At 44.2% G+C, this 20,231-nt stretch overlaps 1 protein-coding gene across 12 annotated transcripts in view; it reads right to left on the bottom strand.

Moving 5' to 3' along the window:
- Positions 1-20,231, bottom strand: part of NRXN3 (neurexin 3) — a 2,205,897-nt gene that overhangs the window by 382,777 nt on the left and 1,802,889 nt on the right. For all 12 annotated transcript variants that reach the window (XM_078659992.1, XM_078659991.1, XM_078659982.1 and 9 more), the window contains one exon: positions 10,819-11,000. In XM_078659992.1, coding sequence (XP_078516118.1) covers positions 10,819-11,000 — 182 coding nt within the window. The remainder of the gene's footprint in view (positions 1-10,818; positions 11,001-20,231) is intronic.

The raw sequence follows: 20,231 nt of genomic DNA, 5'->3' as shown, positions 1-20,231 counted from the left end.
TACCCCTAATGTCTGTGTAATCTGTGTGCTATCGTCGCCGTCGAAGAACACACATTTAAGATCTTTATAACCTGCTGTGTGGAAAATATATGTAATTTGAGGGATAGCACTGCTTTCTAAAGTGTGCCCTATTTCAGTCAATTCAGTGATTCAAGTGAGCCACTGGTATGTAGCAGCTCCTTGTTTTGCGAGCCGCGCAGGGAGTTTTGCATTCACCTCACAGGCACCGCTGCAACCACCTGGTCCAGGCAGAACACGCCGAGGATGCCCCTTGGCAACAGCCGGCTCTGTCACAATGTCGTACCCATGTCCTTCCCGGGATCCCTGCGGTGGCGCAGATAACAGCTACTTAGATTCGCCTTCCCTCCCGCTCTTTTTAATTTGCTCCACCGGTTGACTGCAAATGGCTGACCTCGTGGCAGCGCAGCTGAGAATAGCAGCTTCCCAAAGTGCAGCCGCGTGACAGGGAAATGGTCCAATTACGATGCGGCGAGCATCTGCTGGCAGGCGCCGTCCACCCCGCGCGCCCGGGGTGCGGCGCGAGCCTGGATCCTGAGCCCAGGATTGTAGGGCACGGATCAAAAGAGAACAATTATTTTAAATCGAAGACCAAGGGGCTGCGAGGATGCAGCCTCTAATTGCAGGACTGTGTAGAGGGTCAAGCGCGGGTGCCGTCGTTTTACCTCGGAATGAGGCCTGAATTAGCTCCTTGCTTCATCTCCCTCAGCTAGCGAGGCCTTGATTGTCTCAATGAAACAACAGCTGGGTCAGCTCGATCCCCGCTCATCCACCTCCAGGAAGGTGAGATGCTCATTAGCTGCCCTGCCCCGGTGCTTCGCCTGTGCTCACCTGTCAGTCTCCAAGTGCAATGTCTTGAGCAATGTATTCAGTTTGCACAGCATGGACACACACACGTCTAATGAGTTTGCATAAGCACTTATTAAAAGACACTCACTCATATGCATGTTCAGCAAAGACATGAATGCATGCAGAGGCGCAACTAGAGCCAAATTTCGGGGGGGGGGGGCTAAGATAAAAATTCGGAGGGGGGCTGATTCATTACTCAGTAGGCAAAGTGGAGCTGCAGGAGCTCTTAGAACTGGTGAAACAACAGCAAGGCCTCATTAACATGCAAATGGTCTTTTAATGACCTGTGAAGTGCTCGGGTGCGGCTGTGTGTGTGCCCGGGAAGCTGTCTCATCCAGGGCTGCCACACACGACGGGGGCTGGGGGGAGTGCGGGGGGGGGGCTGAAGCCCTTTGAGTCCAAAGGGTGTTGCACGCCTGTATGCATGTGCGTACGCATAGGCCCCTGTGCACACACACACACACACACCCACACACAAAGTGTGAGGCACTAAACAAGCACAGCCTTTTATCCACTGGTCATGGTGCTTGTTCGCATCAAGTATGAGTAAAGGACGTCCCACCAGGGCCGGTTCTAGGATTTGCGGGGGCCTGGGCCAAAATGGAATGTGCGACGCCCCTCTAATTTACATAAGTGACCCCATTCAGAGACACTGTGGGAGGTCCTTTGACCAGCATTTTAGCGCCCCCACAGTTTTAACTTTCAGCCCACAAGCAATTCTCTCACTTTCAGCTGGATAGGTGTGACAATTGCTTGAGGGCTAAAAGCTAAAACTGTGGGGGTGCTAAAATGCTGGACAATGGGCGTACCGCAGTGTCTCTGAATGGTCTCCTTGCAATTGGGACAAGAAGAAACGTCTCCCTCCCCTAGGCCTCCAGACACCATCCCTGAGAGGCCCGGACAGGGGACCCCTCCCATGGACCCTAATTGCAAGGAAACACCTTTCTTTTAGTTGGATCAGCAGGGAAACAACAGGACACTCGATCGGTGCAGGCCCCATGCTGGTGAGCTGAGTGCGAGGCCCTGGGCAGCCTCCCATGCTTAGCGCCGGCCCTGCCTCCCATTTACTGCTTGGCACTCCCGCACCCTCACACAACCATGTCTCCACATCACTGCAGGCCCCTGCCAGTGGCTTTCATTAAAGGCTACTCTTTATGTAAACAGGCTGTGGTGGTGGACCTCAAAATATACTCAAATCCCATCAAAGATAATCTTTGAATATATCCACAAGTTAACTGCGTCCCCAAAGCAATGTGAAGACAAATCCACAGATGCATGTACTCAAATGATCACTGGTGCATGTGGACGAATGCAAACAGATGCACACACACGTAATTGTAAGGACTTTCATGGGTTAAATCAGACCTTCCAACTCACATAGTCCTATGATATGTCACACAATATCTCCTCTTTTGACAGGGTCGTTGATGAAGAGCTGATATCCTACAGTGGCACAAAGTGAGTTAGACATCCCTTCAGCGAGTGGGTTTCCAGTTCATGTTCAATAGCTTTGGGCAGCCAATGTCCATCAGGAGTAATACACCCTCCCCCGGATGTCAACAGCAGCCATGGAAGACTATGTTATTAGTTTTTGTGGGATGGTCAGCACAAGAGCTGAAGATGCCTTTCATTGCATTGGATATTTCCCAGGTGGTTGGAGATCTTGGAGGCTGGTTTTGAGAGCCAATGGCTGCTCTGGGTGCCTCTGTCTCTTTCCCATCTCCTGAGGTTAAATGCAGCAGGCACAGGGAAGCTTCAAGAGAGAGAGGGATAAGGGGAGGGGCTAGATAGAGAGAAGGGATCAGAGAGGAACAAGATAGAGAGAATGGATGGATGGAAAGAGAGAGATTGAGCAAAGAGAATGGAGGGAGTGGAGATACTTTGAGCATTTTCACCAGGGTTGCTTTTGGATCCCCAGTCCCGACCTGGTCAGCTCGGGTACTGCAGGGCACTAAGACCGGCTTCATCTGTGGTTGGACAAATGGTGATGGGCTGAAAATCTCACCCCTCTCAAATGGCGTAATTATTTCCAAGGCTGGCAGTCCGATTATATGACCTAAATGATCAATGTGTACCCTTCCGCTTCTCCAACGAACTGAATTAGCACCTTGACGCCTTTGGGCATTTGTTTGCACTTTATAAATTGCCAAATCAAATCAATCAATGAAAGAGTTCCCTGACCCACTCTCCTGGCTTTTAATGTCACTAGGGAGGCTTGTCCCCTTCCTTCTGGAATATTATCTCCGGCGGTTTCCCTCTTACCGACACAGAAGCAGTGAATTATGCACGGAGAGCAAATGGCTCTTGAGAATATGACACGTCCCAGAGTTGACAGACACTCCATGAATTTTAAGAGGTGGACAAAGCGAATAATAAAACATTCCACCCATCTCTGCTCTGTGCGTTTAACCTATTCTGCCTTTCCGGAGATTCGAGCACAGCATTTCACATTCTCTATCAGGGCCACCGTGCTCTTTACCACAAGCCAGCACCTGAATACGAAAATCCTGCTCTCATCTCATACCTGAAAGGTGAGGTTGATTACTTCTCCAGAAACTAGCCTAGATGGGCACCAATTATGAATCTGTAAGCCAGCATGACATACTTTCTTTTTCTCTATCCCTCAGACTTGGTGGGTTTAAATATATACGATATTGTCATAGACTGCTGGCTTTCTGACTTGGATTTCAAAATCTTTACAAGGGGATCGTAAAGGTCTTCCATGTGCTGTGTGTTCTGTCTTTTTCCTTTAAGGACTTCATAGATCTTTCAAAGGCCCAAGATCACACTGTTGGCATTCATCTCTTTGCCAATTTAATTGTCTGTTGGATGGGTCGCTGCTAGGTTGGATCAATCCAAATAATCTCTTAACCTGTAACTTGAAGGGTCATGTCTAGGAAAGAAAAGAACACAAGAGTATATATGTATCTATGTGATTGAGGACATTTTTATAAATTGTGGATGGATGGGACTGAACTTTAATGTGACCTTTTATAACTCATAGCGAGGACATGTTTTCATTGCTATTGCACTGGTGAATTTGCTTTTGGAAGTAACAAGAATACGTTGTCATTCAGATCATTACAATGTAGGCTGTGTTCGAATTACATATGGGTGATTGCCTGCATACAAATAATGGGGGCAATTTAGAGTTTGGGGCAGTGCCTGCCTGTCCACCTGGGTGGGGAAAGTCCTTGCCGCAGGCGGTCTACAGTGCACCACATTTTGAAATCACTGCTGGCCCAGTGGGGATCTCTGTGTTGTCATTATAATTGCACGTTTGATGTGTGGTGCTTTTGTCTTTTCAGCAGATAGCTGCCACAAGGTTTTGTTTTTCAAGAACAAACTCCCAAAAAAAGAGCTAATTATTGAAAAAAAAAACTAAAAACCGCCACAGCTTGGGAGTTTTCACACAGGGTGTGAGGGTAATTTTTCTTTTTTTCCAATTTAGTGCTATCAGTTATTCTTTGCAGTGATGGACAGAAATAATTACCTATCAGATCATCTGATCTAGGTGGGGTGGTCTGATGTGCTTACACTGATGACCGGACTCTATTGGGCCATTGGAGGCACAGTCATCGGAAAGATGACGTCTGCTCGCCTCATAGCAAAGCAGGCTGATCGATGGTTTGAAGGACAAGCTACTCCATCACATTTGAGGGAGAATCCCCTGGGCACCAAAGTCGGAATTATCCCCTATGTGTAAGTGTACAAAAGGGTATTGCTAGTCACTGAGGAGTTTCATAACCATATAAAGAAACAAGGCTTATTTTACACAACAAAATGACAGTAGATAGACTTCCAAATGTATGGTGATAATAATACCGGCTTCAAAATAGCGTCACAGCAGCGCAAATCTCTCACTTTTGTTTTACCAATATTACGGTCACAGTAGATCTGCAGATTGTAATTTTAACAACACTATTATGAACCTCAACCTACTAAAGTTGTGCACTGAACGTAGATACAGCGGCATGTGCGAACTCTAGGACCAGGTCTTCCGCGATTGAAAATACAGGCAGTGCAAGGAAATAGAAATTAAGTGTAGATATGCCCTGACCAATAATCCGGGTTAAAGCAAGATTACTCTCGTGCAAAAGCATTATGCATGGCTTAGTTACCATTGGTCCGAGAATTTCAGGTGAGATGCATGAAATAACTGAGGATAACTGATTCTGCACGGCTAATATCATTTCACTGCAAAGCTTGCAAAACTGACTGTCTGAAAAACACGATTTTATAGCCATGTTTTCAGCCACAGTACCTGAGGGCAATAATAAACCATTCAGGAAAGACAGCTGAAACGCTGGCATTTGCCTCTGCTACTGAGCACTTTGCACAGTTCTGAAGGCTACATCTCCACTATAAGATGGAAAAACAAAGTTACCAGTATGCAATTTTTACAATGTTAACACCGGAGAAGAGCGGGGATATATTATACAGTTATAGCAATACATTAAGTGCAAAGCACTCTTGAGGAGACATGCATTTCTTAGTTTGAAAGAGACCGGAAGTGAGGGAATTATTTTGGAAACTTACAATACACAGAACATGTTTCCAGGGTAAAATAAGTGGGTAAAGAATCACCAGAAATGACCAAGTCTCAGCACTGATATTGATACTTGTAAGTGATGAAAAAGTGAAGGAAAGTTTGAGAACATTTAGACTATTTGTTATCAATAGGAACAGAAATGTAAATTTAATAGTGATGCTATGTGTTGAGCCAAACGCTACTCACATGCCTTCTATGTTCCCCTCACCTTTCTTTGCTGTTTTCCCTTTCTCACCCACCACGTTTTATTTATTTATCTTATTTTCCCCATTTCGGCTCTTTCTCCAACCTGCTCCTCCATTGCTCTCCCTGCCCTCACAGGTATATAAAAAGCACACATATAAAAAAAATGGAAATTTGCATTTTTTGGAGGGCCTGGCAAGTGGTCTAAGTGGCATTACCCATCTTAAATTGGTCCATAAAAAAAGAAAATGTAGCCCGCGTCATTCTGTAGGCATGTGCATGTGTTGTGACCCATGCCTGTGCATGTATCATAATGCATGAAAGAATCTACAGAATCACCCAACCGCCAACAGTGGCCGTGTCAGTGTGCATTTTTTTTGCAGATGCACACCGCATCATCAAAAAGCATGTTTAGGTTTACCAATGCTCTACAGCATTGCCAAAAAGCATTGTTGAATCTAATAAGCCCCAAAATGCAAGACCAAATGTTTTGCCATTTGAAATTAGACATTTTCTTTCAGTTTCATTTTAAAGATGTGACCTGGTGACCCAATTCCCAGAAGCCAACTGATCACCAACTCCAGTTTTCCCCAGAAGGGTCGCTCGTGGGATAGAGAGGTCCCAAAAGCCGTCCCACTAGTGGAAATATTTGCAGGTTAGGGCTGTGCAGGATGGCTGCACCCCTCAGGGAAGGTCTACTGTTACCCCTTTTCAAGATGCACAACCCTTAGTGCTTCAAATACTGTTCATCACAACTGGAGACTATGACGTCCTGCACCACTACGTCTGAGTATATATTATGGAAGACGGCTACCCTCACAGACAAATGGCAGGGTCACCCATCCCACGTCCTTTCCAGAGAGACTGTCAGGCATTGACTAACTTCCCTTTGCCATGGAAATCAAAGCATTCTGGGAGTAGGTAAATCCTCTCTGACTGTGTTACCCAATTATTGTGGCTCCCTGACTATCTCTGTTATGTACTACTGATTATCTCTTGCTATGAGTTACTGTTTATTAACATATTCCGCCGGTAGTTTTTTTTCCTGGCTGCCAAGTGTACCATGACATCTTTCATCACACCTTCAGCCAATCCTTTTAGCAACCAACACTTTGCATGACTGGATTTTTGAACTCATGCTTATAATGTTAAACGTGAAAATATACAATTGTCAGATCACCCAACCCTAGTTGAAGGTGCCACTCAAGTTAAGGGAAAATTAGAAAAATAATTCAGTGCTTAATTTGAAATGTGATTGCAGGGGGGCCTCCCAGCACTCAATTTTGGGGGCTGGCACTTATTTTTGTTCCTCAACAGATTTTGATCCAGAGCAACAGAGCGAAAAACATAAAAAGGGAAAAGAAAGAGGAAGAGAAAAACAGTGACAAAGGGAGAAAACACAGGTAAAAAATAACTCGTAGGAGTGAGATACAGAGTTTCTGGTGGTGGAATAAATAGGCAGGAGGCAGAATCACGACTACAAAGCCCTGATATTTGGAATGTGACATAGCCCATGGGCTTCTGAACAAAACTTTGGGCTCTGGCAATTATTCTTGTACAGCTTAAGCACTGCTAACTATAGTATGCTTTGGATAAAGAACTCGGATCTTCTCATGAAGAAGTTCACTGAAATACTACAGACTAATGGTGTACAGGTCAACAATCCTTTGAGAGATGGAAATGCCCACTTTCCACAGCCTATCTGGGATAGTGAATAAAAGAGATAATGTCACACCCTCGCTTACCAATTGCTGGGATCACACATGTTCATATCTCTTTTATTTGGATCCAAGAAGTTCCCTCTCGTGCTATTGAAGAGAACTCATGAGTCTGAGTGGTAAAAGACCACTTATTGGTACAACATGCATGCTTCTGAACTGACAATATGAAATGTCTTGGGGCTTGTTGACCAGATTACTTCTTCCGAGTTAAAGTTCGATTATGGAAAAACCAAACCAATGGAGGCTGATTGCCACTAGAAGAAACGGGCGCACACTCTCAATGGAAACTAGTCCTTTGCTTTCCATATTTCATTTTAAAGACTATTCTATCACAACTAATTTGATGACATACAACTGTCTAATAATCTTGCATGCAGCAAAAAAACGTTTAAGATATGTTTACATTTAGTCAATAAGCTTAAATGAAAAGAAAAGAGAAGCTAAAAGAGCCCAATCAAATTCTGGGCCATCTAAATACAAATTAAAAATAATGATACAAACTATGCACATTATACCTAACTTCGGGACAGCAGCATTAGTTTGGTTCTTGGGGGAGGCATATATATTTGCGCTAGCTCCCCACGTAACCATCAAAAATCAAGTAAGCCCAAAAATCAGTGGCTTGCTCGAATCTGTTTTGAACATCCTGGATGCAACATTGTACTCTCTGATACCCAAGTTCCGACACATCGAAAGTTTCCAGCAGTGCCAGCAGACCTTGTAGGCCGCTGAAAAAATACATTACCTAGGGTCCCTTAAGGGTCAATACAAGCCGGGCACTGCTGATCTCCTCTCTTTGTTTTTTAGCCCATTTTGAAGTAAATGAGTGAAAATTCTTTTCTCCCCTGCTTCTCCCCCATGCATTTTCAAGCAACTTAGGCATGATCTTTGTCTCTTCTGTTTTCTTTTCTATGTAGTCTCTTCTTTAGTAAGCACCTGTTGTTTTAAAGTCTATAACATATGTAACAAATTGAGCCCCTTACATCCATGCTACTGAGATCATTACCTTAACTCTCACCTGCTCAAGTCTTGATTACTGATCCATGCGGTATATAAGATGCTCTGCCTTCTACATTGATTCTCTGATATTTATTTTCAGATCTTCAACTTAAAATCTTGTTCGTTTGGAAATTGCTTCTATGTTTCTATCCCCTGCTTCCCTCCGCTAGCTTCCAGTTCACTCCTGTATTCTGTTCCATTTTCTCTATATCACTTTTTAGTTCATCTATGATCTTGTACTTCTTTATCTGTAAGATCTCTGTTTCCACAAACAATCTTCTTTTAGTCTATTGGTCTCCGCTGTTCCCCTTATGTCGCGTCAATTTCCATTGCTGGCTCCTAATTACTCGATTTCTCTCATCCTATCTTTGCTGCCCTGAGGCAATACTCTTCCTACTCTTTCTTAAAAGAACAGTCCCTGCACTCTTTACCCTCTCATTGCTAGTTTTAGTAATTTCTCCATTTTTCATTGTTCACTTCTTTATGACTGTACCTTTTGTTTAACGTGTTTGTGTAAGAATTTGGCAAAATGCTTTATAGTTACAATGAAATTAAATTAAAATGAAAGATTATTGGATCAAAATTGTGCAATGCTACAGAAGAGTCTGAGAGCTTTGAACATGTGTGCTTCTTCAAGCCAAGGGAAACCACTGGCCAACAAAATGCATCACCTTTTCTCAGGAAGAGGCAAGGTAGGGTTATGGGATGACTAATTCTGGGAAGCTTTGTCTCCAGTCCTGTGCTTTACTTTAACAAACTCCGTTATCCACGAATTTAGTGCAATTTATTTTTATGCTATTTTGAGTTGTGTTGTTTGATCCTTTATAATTGGCTCCCTAGGGCCTAATGCCCGTCAGTGTATCCAAAGTGAAGGGATTCCCAAATCTCACATTTAGGGCCTGTAATGCAAGTAAAGGTGACATCAATGATATTGAAAGGGTCTGCATTTGTGAAGGGAGACTTGAAAATGCAATTAATTCTTGTCTCAGAGCAGCAATTGCTTTTGCAAAACCAGGGCTCACACACGCTCTGCCAATGCACCTCAATGCTGATTGGCAACAACCTCTTCTGTTCTAGTACTGAAACCCATACCATCTACATGAGTTAAAAGTAGTCCCAGGTGAAATTTAAATTGCACTTGTGTAAATAGATTCATTTCAGGAATTTCGTGTTATGGTTGTTACGAGAACTTCCCAAAATTGTGTGATTGTGGCACGAAGTGTAAAAATGCTGCTGTTCATGGAGAAATGATTGTGAGCGAGCACAAAAACAACACAATCAACCTGAATGTTGTCAACCAGCCTTTGTTTGCGGCAATAGAGGATTTTGTGGTAATTTTTGGCACAAAATGTATATTTCGCAAAAAAATTTATGAAAGGAAAAATTTGGTGCTATATATAGCGCTAAATGACATTTGCATTTCACACAATTATGTGTAAATTCACTTAATTTTTCAAAATTTACCCATAATTACGTGAAAGCAAATTATGCTAATTTTACACACCCCTACTCCAAATAAGCCCTCAATATTTCACTCAATTATTGTGGCTCCCTGACTATCTCTGTTATGTACTACTGATTATGTCTTGCTATGAGTTACTGTTTATTAACATATTCCGCCCGTAGTTTTTTTTCCTGGCTGCCAAGTGTACCATGACATCTTTCATCACACCTTCAGCCAATCCTTTTAGCCACCAACACTTTGCATGACTGGATTTTTGAACTCATGCTTATAATGTTAAACGTGACAATACACAATTGCAGTAGGAGTTCCTGCAGGGCGGTGACGTGGGGAGGGGGAGGGGCAGGGTGGGGGTGGTAGTAATGTATGGATTACAGAGTTTAACTGGTGATACAGTGCACGCAACGAAATTTGTTTTATTTATTTATATGTTTACTTACCCGTTAAACTCCGTAATCCATACATTACTACCCCCCACCCCACGGAACCGCCCTGCAGGTACTCCTACTTCCGACCGCTGCTGCTATTCTCACAAGCACACTCCTTTTTACATGTGTGCACCACCTCTTAACTGAAACACACACACACACGCGCACTATTTCTTCTGTCCTTCCCATTCTCTCTCACTCTCTCTTGCTGTCTCTGTCTCCGTCTATCTCTCTCTGTTTCCTAAGATTCCTGTCTACATTCAGCCAGGACAACGTTTAATTCTCATTACAGTAATTCTGCCATATAAATGTCCACCTCTGACTCAGACCCACAGGATATAATAATGTTTAAAAATAATAAAAAACGTACTATTATTAAATTAGCATCGACATTGTGGGATTTCATCCCTGACATTCCACTAACACATTTATGTGATTTACGTTTCGTATTAGTATAAAATTGGTATATTTTTCAAATACTGTGTAAAGATTGCGTGGCATCGTGTATCACAATAGGAGACAGGTTTACAAGTCCTCTGCCAGTAATTACGTGGAAGTGTGAGGGAGTGAGCTGGTTCTCAGATTTAGGGGTTCTGGGCTACTCACTATATGAAGCTGTAGGAAGTCCCCCAGTCCTGGAGCGCTGTCAATTCGCACAAGAATGGCATCCTTGATGGAAGTGCTGAAGCCCACGGCCAGGCGGTCTGTCCTTGTGCTTGGCCTGTCGTTGGCGGGCCAGGTGTACACAATGAGGCCTCCACTCTTCCCGAAAATGTATGTGGCACCAGCTGCAAAATACAGAAAAATGGAGGGTGGTTATTAGCAGCTCTGCAGGTTCAAAGAGGCATGCATTGTGTTCATTCGTGAACACTGACAGCAGACAAAGATCACTTGGAGGAGCAAGTCTGACCATGTCGTCACACAATGTGGCAATAGTGGAAGTGATTAATTTGTGCCGGTGATGGTCAACAGAACTCGTTGTTGGAGACCAGGAATTATTTTTAGTCATCAGATTTTGACCCAGAGCAAGAGAGAGAAAGTCAAAAGGGGATAAAGAGGGAGAGGAAGAGAAAGATTGGAAAAGCAAGGCAAAATCAGAAGGAAAGGATGGAAAAAGAGTGACATCATTCTGACCCAGGCACATTGCCACCCATTATATCTTCAATGTGTCGAAGCTCTCCTGCAGACAATTATATTTTTGCTCATTCCATTGATGTATATAGTTCCTATCGACGGCCGCTCACTAGATCTCAGAGATGAAACCTGCCTCCCTGATTTCAAGATCACTCTCAAAAATCACCTCATCAACTGTGAGTCTCATCCGACTGATATTCTTACCTCCATATTGTCCTCTTCTTGGTGTGCTCCTATGTCTCCCATTGGACAGCCCTCTAATCATGCTGTTGTTGGCATCTCTCTTCGCCCTCCTCCCCCACCCTCTCCTGGAAGCTTCAATATGCCATTCTGTCCTTTGTGTGCTCCCAGCTCCCCATTAAACCCCCTTATTGTGGCACTGTTGACATTTGTTCTTTTCTTTCCTTATCCATCCACTCCTGGTTGCTTTAAGAATATGTCACAATGTCCTCTCCCTGTATGCTACCATCTCCCCCATTTTATAACCCCATAATCATGTTATTGTTGACCTCTCTCTTCACAATTCTCAACCCCAACTCCTGAATGTTACATGAATATGTCAAATTAGTAGGCTATTAATATTGGTATTGTCTTATCCTTTGTCTTAATTGATTATCTACAGTGACCTCAGCTACTACGTTTTCTATATCCATCTGAACTGACCCTTTTCTTATGTATCTTGGTTTTACTCTATACAGCAATTCTAGTAGAAATGCTATTGTGCCTCAACACATGAAGATTTGAAAATCAAAGATTCACTGGGATCTTGAGAGCAGGTCTGTACTCCCAATGGATAGTCTTGTCTCCAAAGTGTACTGCTGCATTGATTGAGACTGCACCACTCAGACTTTTTGTCCTGCTAATAGCACAATTGTAGTGGACGAAAACCGTTTGGATCCATCACAATCATGTGTACTGGTGTGCAAACTTTCTAGTACCTGCAAGAGAGAGGAGCCTTAAATCAAGTTGACACTCAGGGGTCAACTAACTTCTTGGTTGGAAAGCATTCTGACCGAATCGGTTTCGGAATGGTTTCCGACCAATTCGGATCTGGGGAGTCTGGCCGACCGATTACAATGCATCCGGATGCTTCCAGATACGATTCGGTTGGACTGCCACTGACTTCAACGGGAGCCTGTGTTCCGACCGAATACACATGCTCCCATTGAAGAAAGGGGTGGCTGGGAAAATTGTGCACTCTGTGGCGGGCATCCCATGGTGCCTGCCACTCTGTGCATGTTTGGAAAGAGGGGTCCCATGGGAACCCCACTGGGCCCCATTCGCAAGGCTCCCTGTGATGGAGGGCCTGCTATGGGCCCCCAAAGTCAGATTCCTGCAGCGATCCGCGTTGGTACAACTGATTCAGAAAGGCTGTGAAGATCTGACATCGTATTCACTCAGTCAGAAAACTTCCGAGTCGTTCTGATACATTGACCGTAGACACACATGAATCTGCTCCAAAAGACTCAGACATTTTGAATGCTGTCCGGTTTGGATTCGGAACCGATTCGGAAAGTTCGTACATCGTAATAGATCATTTGGAAAGGTTTCCGAATCGGTCGGAACCAAGGCTTCTGAATCCGATTTAGTAAACTGGAATCTGATTTTGAGCCTTTCCAAATGGCGACGAAATTGACCCCTCTATGTGTATCACGTCCTGGTTAGTGGCAGGAAAAACTGAGACGTCCTCAACTGTACAGTTTCACAACATTTTCTTTCCACTACATTGGCTTCAGTCAGGGGTAGGTTCTCCACTATGGCGGAGGAGAGTCGCCCCTCTGCTTAAAGGCAGAAAATTAAAATTAAAATGATAATAAAACACCTTTATTATCATTTATTTTTGATTGACTCTGCCAAGTTTGCTAAGCCCTCCTAGCCTGGGGCAGGGACAGGTCTGAGCATCAGTCGCATGGGGAGAAGGTTTGGTCACTGTAAGTGCGCATGTCAGTTTGGCTGGCCGTCCACGGCTGGCCAAACTGACATGCGCACTTTGACATCTCGAGGCTATTTCTTGGAGATATCTGCAAAGCTCAGGATCACAGGCTCCCAGGCCCTTCTGGGGTGTCAAATCAGCCCGCTCTGCCCAATCTCAGCGCTTCTCCCATGCTGGGAGTAATAGCATGAGAGAGGAACTGGGTTTGTATGGTGAGCTTGGAACTTGTGCTTATGGGAACTGCAGTGCCAGGAGCAGAGCAGCAGTGAGTCGCAGCACAGGAGCAGAAGGTAAGGTTATTTATTTTGTGTTTATTTTTCTCCACGCTGCCCCAACACTGTCCTTGCTCTGCCCCACCACACAAAATGGGCAACAGCCATGACTGACTTCAGTTGCAAAGTGAAATCAGGCATTGGCAAAGCCAATAAGTCTGACCTTGGCAAGCTGATTTTTTTTTTTTGGGGGGGGGGGAGTATTTGCTTTAAAAAGAAAAAGAAAATATGCTGCCACCTAAACATGGCCGCCATATGCTTTAAATACGAAATTTAGATAAAAAGAAATCACTGATGAGGTTGTTTTACTAGTGATGCTTTTTTAAATAGTAAACCAATAACTATGCAATTATTATCTGTGAAGGAGAGAGGAATTATTCACCACCTACCCAAGCACTGGAATCTCAGGGCGTTACAATGTGACTGTCTAACTACAACTTTAAAAAGGAGTTAAAAAATAAAGACAATTTTACTAGGCACCTGAGGTGCAGCCAAAATAAATAGCTGGTATTTAAAGTTGTAATAAAAGTACATTAAAAGACATGCTTTGTTTGAACCATCTTTGTCACTGAAGAGAAAAGAATGATTTTAGGCTGATGTGAACAATGTGCGCGGGCTTTGTGTAGTCACTCTACGTGAAGGAAGAAAAATGGGTAAAATACGCTGATCCATTGCCCTATGTTGTATGCTGTTGTAGGCAGAAACAAAATGTGTATAACAATTAAACAGACCAATGAGTGAAGCCTGTTGCCCAATAGCCCCTCTATTTAGGAATAATATGTATGAATGCTTTTGAAAAACCTTAGTCTGGCTAGACAGCTATAGCTGTGCCAAAGTCCTGACCTTAAAAAAATGGGGAAAATATGAGCCTTACACAGCAGAGGGAACTTTCTGCATGAACTGAGAAGTTCCTCAAATTCACCCAACTTCACATGCATAAAAACACATTTTACCCACCCTTAGTCTTGGGACAGATTATGAGACTGTCAATGGATGCAACTCCTCTTCAATGAGCTTTTCTGTAACCTGGGCACTAGATGACTCAAAAGTCGTGAAAGAACAGCAATTTATTTCAGAGTCAGCATCAGTTAGATAGGAATACATACCCATTTAACACAAATTATAAGTCAAATGTAATCCCACATGGCTAAGAAGAAATAGACTCTGTAGCCATGTGTCAAAGGATTAGGCCATCGAATTGCGGCTCAGGTTGAGCAAAATATCCAAACTGCCTTGCCATCGCAATAATCCATGTCAGTTTTCACCACAGACCAGTTAGCTTAATATGGAGCAGAAATACGGCTCTAAAATAATATATTCTGCTCAAAATGAATTCCACTGTAATTTATGAATTAAATCCTGTGCGCCTTGGCTTTGACGTTGCCGTCTGCAAGCGCCTCTCTGCACAGAATGCTAAAGAGTCCGAGGACCTACTTGGCTACAGCCTTGTCACCTTGCATTAAAGCTGCATCCGGAGTGAATTAATAAGCTAGCAGATGTTAAGGAGACATGCTGGGACATTTTTAGCCCTTTTGGGTAATAGCAGAGGACAGGAAATGCCACCGATCCCATAAGCTTTATGCATAGCGACAGGCGGAGGCCCGTCTCCTTCCCGGCTCCAGAATGCATTCTGCCATGTTCAGATTTTACTGATGGTGACCCTGAATGATCAGGCCATGAGTCCAATGCATTGGGCTGTGAAGCGATACAAGTTACCAGATCCCAGTTGAGTGGGGCTTACTCCTCAGACCACTGTCAAAGGGAGGCAACTGTTAGGTGTGTCTAGGCGTACCTCACCTGTGCTCTCCCAGACCTGCATTCTAGTAAGTTCACCAAGCAAGCTCTCCTAGATTACAGTCAAGCCTTTAGCCAGCCTGCATACATTCCTGCACTGGGATGAAGATCTCATTTCTGGTCCAGGAAGAGACTTTCATTCCGGCACTAGGAAGATGATTTAATGCCCTCACAAGGAAGAGGATATCCTTCCGGGATTTAGAAGAGGATGTAATTCTTGAATTTGGATAAGAAGGGCACTTCTGTCCCAAGATGAGCATCTCATCCCATTCCCTGCACTACCAAGATGATGTCATTTCTGCAATGAGAAGACGATGATACTTCTGTCCCGAGAAGGGATATCATTTTTTCATTAGTAGGAAGATGTAATCCCTGAATTATGGAATTGGAAGTCATTCTTGCAATAGGAAGAAAAAGGCACTTCTTTTCCAAGAAGAGAATTTCATTCCTGCGCTATCGAGAGGATGACACTTCTGTGTCGTGAAAAGGATATAATTCCTGTAGAATCAAGAGGATGTCATTCCTGCCTTAGGAAGAGGATGTCATTCCTGCAACACGATGTAACTGCTGTCTTTGCAAAAAAAATCTCAGCCCTGCTCTAGGAAGAGGGCATCATTACTGCCCTCAGGAGATATTACTGCTGCTCTCAGAAATGGATACATCCTGGCTCTAGGTAGAGGTTGTCACTCATTACCTTGGAAAAGGACACCATGCCTGCCCTAGGAAAAGGCTATCACTCCTGCCAAGAGGACGATACGGTATCTCCTTTCCTCGGTAGAGGTTGTAATTTGTGCACTAGGCAGGAGATTTCACTAATTTCCTTTAAAGGGCATATCAATCCTGTGCCTGCAAGAGGTCCCCTCTCCCCCCCACCTTAGCTGCGAAGAGTCCCTCCGTCTCTAGGAAAGGGGTGTCATTCTTGCACTAAGATGAGGGTATCACTTCTGCACTTCAAAGACAGTGCCACTCCTACAGGACAGGAGGGTTCACTCCTGACCTCAGAAGAGGAAGCTATTCCTGCCCTAGATAGAGAATGTCACAGCTGATCTAGGCTGGTGGGATCACTCATACACAAGTGGTTCACAGGTTAGAATACAGGCAGGATTGATTCAGTCATTCATCCTCTATAGGTCAATGAAACAAGTACCAATGAGTTTGCTACTTCCCTCATTTGTCATTTTAGTGGTTCGGAGCCAGAAGAGTGTGACATGAACCTCACTATAGAAATCAATCTAAGGAAATCAGTCGGTTTTCTTCCTTCCAGAACGATTTCCTTTTTCAAAACAAGAATGACTTCATGGCATCCAATATCCTCATGCACAAATAGGAATAGGGTATAAAGACAGATGCTCAAACGTGAGCTCCTGTGGCCGATGCTCAGAAATCAGTCTTCAGCCCGGCCAAGTCATTGGAAGAAGACCCGGAAACAGCGTTGCCACAATATATGCAAAGTATTTCAGAGGCATGACAAGCACAAATGGTGCCAAGGAAATCACGTAAAATAATTAGATGTTGCACTCTGGGTAGTGTTTTCTAGGCTCTCTTTGGTGGCAAGCATACCCACATTTTGCTATAGGTCTCTTAGCATGCCTTAGTGTTTTTCTTCAGTTTAACAAGCAAAAACCTATTTTCCTTGCAGAATGTGGGGAAGTAGGTGTTCTGAGTGTTGCTGTGGGTATGTCCCTTTATGAAAAAGTGTGTATCTGTGTTTGCTTCTCTTAAATCGCACTGTTGGTTGGCAATTCTGTCCTGCCTGGGTGTTTGGTCTGATTTACGGCGGCCATCTTGTAGCCCGAGCTCAGTCTGTATTTTTCGCGCGCGAGACGGTCTCTCTCCTTGGTGCTGAAAAAGCTGAATGGGCTCAGCCAAGCCTGCCTTCATTACTCTAATCCCACCCTGTGTTGATAGAGGATAAACGGCTCAGGACAATGCCGCTCTCGCCCAGGGCGCATGCCTGATCGAACACAACTATAGAAGGGAATTAAAACGCAAGGGCAAGCGAGTCCCGAGCCTTCAATTATGTACACGCTAAATGACTGATTAATGTTTTATTTTTGTGACATTTTCTGTAAAAAGAAAGGTCGCTCTGGAATCCAGCGAGCGTCGCTCAAGCTCCGATTTAAAGATGGATGGGGTGATTTCAAGAGACCACTGTCGTTTGAGGATGTTGCAGGATGATGTTGATGCGTGTCTGGGTGTGGACCAATCCTTAGAGGACACAAAAAAATGAGGCCAAAGAGTTAAAGGCATAGGTCTGAATCAAAGGAAATGACTGACATGTTACAGCCCGTTATCCTGATCCTTCAGGGGGCACAAACCTTGAATGCTCCCCTTCTCCATTCCTATTACTTGGGCTTAGGGCTTTTAAAGGTCCAACCCCCAGATGCATCAACAACCCATTTTGGGATTCCTTAATAGCGAAAAATACCGATTCGCTATTAAGGAATAGCAAAATGGAATACATTAAGAAATCACTAAAAAAATAGCGATTTCTTAGAATTCCTTAATTGCGACTCGCAAATTGCGAGTCGCAATTAAGGAATACCTACCCATTCATTCCTACGGGCCTAGAGGCCCATAGGAATGAATGGGAAGACAATCTCAATTTGCGAATCGCAATTAGCGAATCGCAAATTGAGATTGCGATTTCAAGGGTGCAGGGGTATCCAAAGGACACCCTGTTGCACCCCCTGAAATTGATCTGTGCACATATGTTGCGCACACACATGCCCTTAAGGCATGTGTGTGCGCAACATGACATTTTGAAAAATGCATTTTAGTGCATTTTTCAAAGTTTTTGCAAATTACCATGAAGTTGTACTTCATGGTAATTTGCGTGCCCTATTAGCGAATTCGCTATTTTTAAAACTTTCATGCATTGCATTTAAGGAATCTCAATTTGATATTCCTTAAATGCAATAGCAATTTAGGTAATCGCAATTTTGCGATTTCTTAAATTGAGATTTTTGCATTTGGGATGATGCATCCCAAATGCAGAAATACCGGTCGCAAAGGGGCAGATTCTAAGAATCTGCCCCTTTGCGAGCGGATTTTTGCTTGATGAATCTCTGCCCAGGTCTTTGTACTGTGTTTCTAAAAAGACGTGTTGTAAAAGCACGCATTGTGACGGTATCCAAAGGACACCCTGTTGCACCCCCTGCACCGTCATACATCCATGTGGGTTGGACCGCCCGGTGTATGGGGGAAGGTATTTGAAATAATGAAAGGCTGAGCTGGCCGTATCAGTACTTGAACAACTGACCTGCATTTTTCACACAGATCTCTGCTTCAGGAACCTAACATACACTGGTATCTTACATAAACACTGGCAATGGACTGGCTGCATGCATCCTTCTGAATGTTGACAGGGTTTTGCTTTCTCCCTTCCAGTGTTATCCAGCCAGAGATAACGGCATAGATTAGACTCTTCAAGAGCAGTTTTATCTGAAGAGACAGGCAGTGGCGGCCCAGGGTGCACACGTGATCCGTTTCCCATCTCACGCGATACCGCTGCACTGCGCACAGTCATTGTGGCTGTCTGTTTTTCCCTTGACATTGATTCTGTCTGGCACCTTTGCGCCCCACTTTGGCTGGACGGGTTGTATTGATCGAGCCTGCTGTATTGACATCAGATCAGAGTGTTGTCTGCTTGTCCCCGACACTCCCTCTGCCCCTTCTACAACCCTCTCTGCTGCTCTGCGAGTCCCCTCCCCCACTTGCATCAGACAGCTCTAGACAGCACTTTCTATTTTCTCCTAGCTGGGTCACACAACTTATTCTGCGCCATTATTTGTGGCAACATTAACTCTGGAACTCGGGACCGAGGAAGACCTCTCCTTCGCTCCTGTGGCATTCAGAGAGGGGTGATAGTAAATCAATGCCACCCCAGCTCCACCCTTGCTACCTCACTGGCTTAATGTAAAGCCACCTTGCCTTCCTCGGAATATGCCTATTGCTCACTAGGGTGGGGCACAGTTATAATGTTGCCCACAATGTGCATTGAAGTTGGGAAACGTTGTCCCTTGCAAAGGGTGGCAAGGTTTCCTGACTTCACTTACTTGGCTGAAGTTAAGTTTAAATTGCTGCAGCAGTGACATACCTGCTGCACAATGTCACGTGGGCAGGACATCCGGCTAGAAGAAATCATGCAAGAGCACTAAACAGTCCTCATAGTCCGAGATAAAAGATTCTGGTGTGGGGAAGGGGTATGCGATTTGGGGTTCTGCAAGGGAAGAGTGTGCTCTGGACATGGGGCAATATATGGATATTGAACCCAGTAGAGAACGTGGAAATGCTGGACCCAGACTCCAGCAACCAGACTACTCTGTGTCATTACAATATGTCCCAATAATGTATGCAGTCAAACCAGGGGCAGTGAAGCCTGGCCATTAGCTGGACATGGGTTGAAAGGAATATGGTTAAGGGCTTTACCAAGTAAAGTCCCTAATTACCCTTCAGTTCCACGCGATCCATCTTTGTCTTCCGCTGCTGTCATCAGCCCTAAATGGTTTACCATACATTCTTAGAAAAGTACTAATTACACAGATGTAATGAAAGCAAAACAATGGAAAATTGTACTAGGAGAAAATGAAACATCCTTCAAAGACAACATCAAACACAATAACCATTACTGGCAATCATTCGCCATCTCGTTGACTAGCCCCAGGGACAATTGATGTTCACCTTCACAAGAAGCAAAAGTTTGCCACTGGCTGCCCTGGGGCCCTATTATAGCTAGGGCACACTTTTTCTGCATGTGCCACGGCACACCTTTAAGCAGGTGTGCTGGGTGCAAACAGAAAAAGTGTGTCCAATCATGTAGAATGCACTGCCCTCAGGGCAGCCGTGAACTTGTGCTGCCCCCAGGGCTGCGCATTCAAGAGAAA

Source organism: Lissotriton helveticus, chromosome 9 (genome assembly GCF_964261635.1).
Source record: "Lissotriton helveticus chromosome 9, aLisHel1.1, whole genome shotgun sequence".
Taxonomy (NCBI): Eukaryota; Metazoa; Chordata; class Amphibia; order Caudata; family Salamandridae; genus Lissotriton; species Lissotriton helveticus.
Note: the sequence above shows the minus strand (reverse complement) of the source record. Positions and strands in the feature narration are given on the sequence as shown.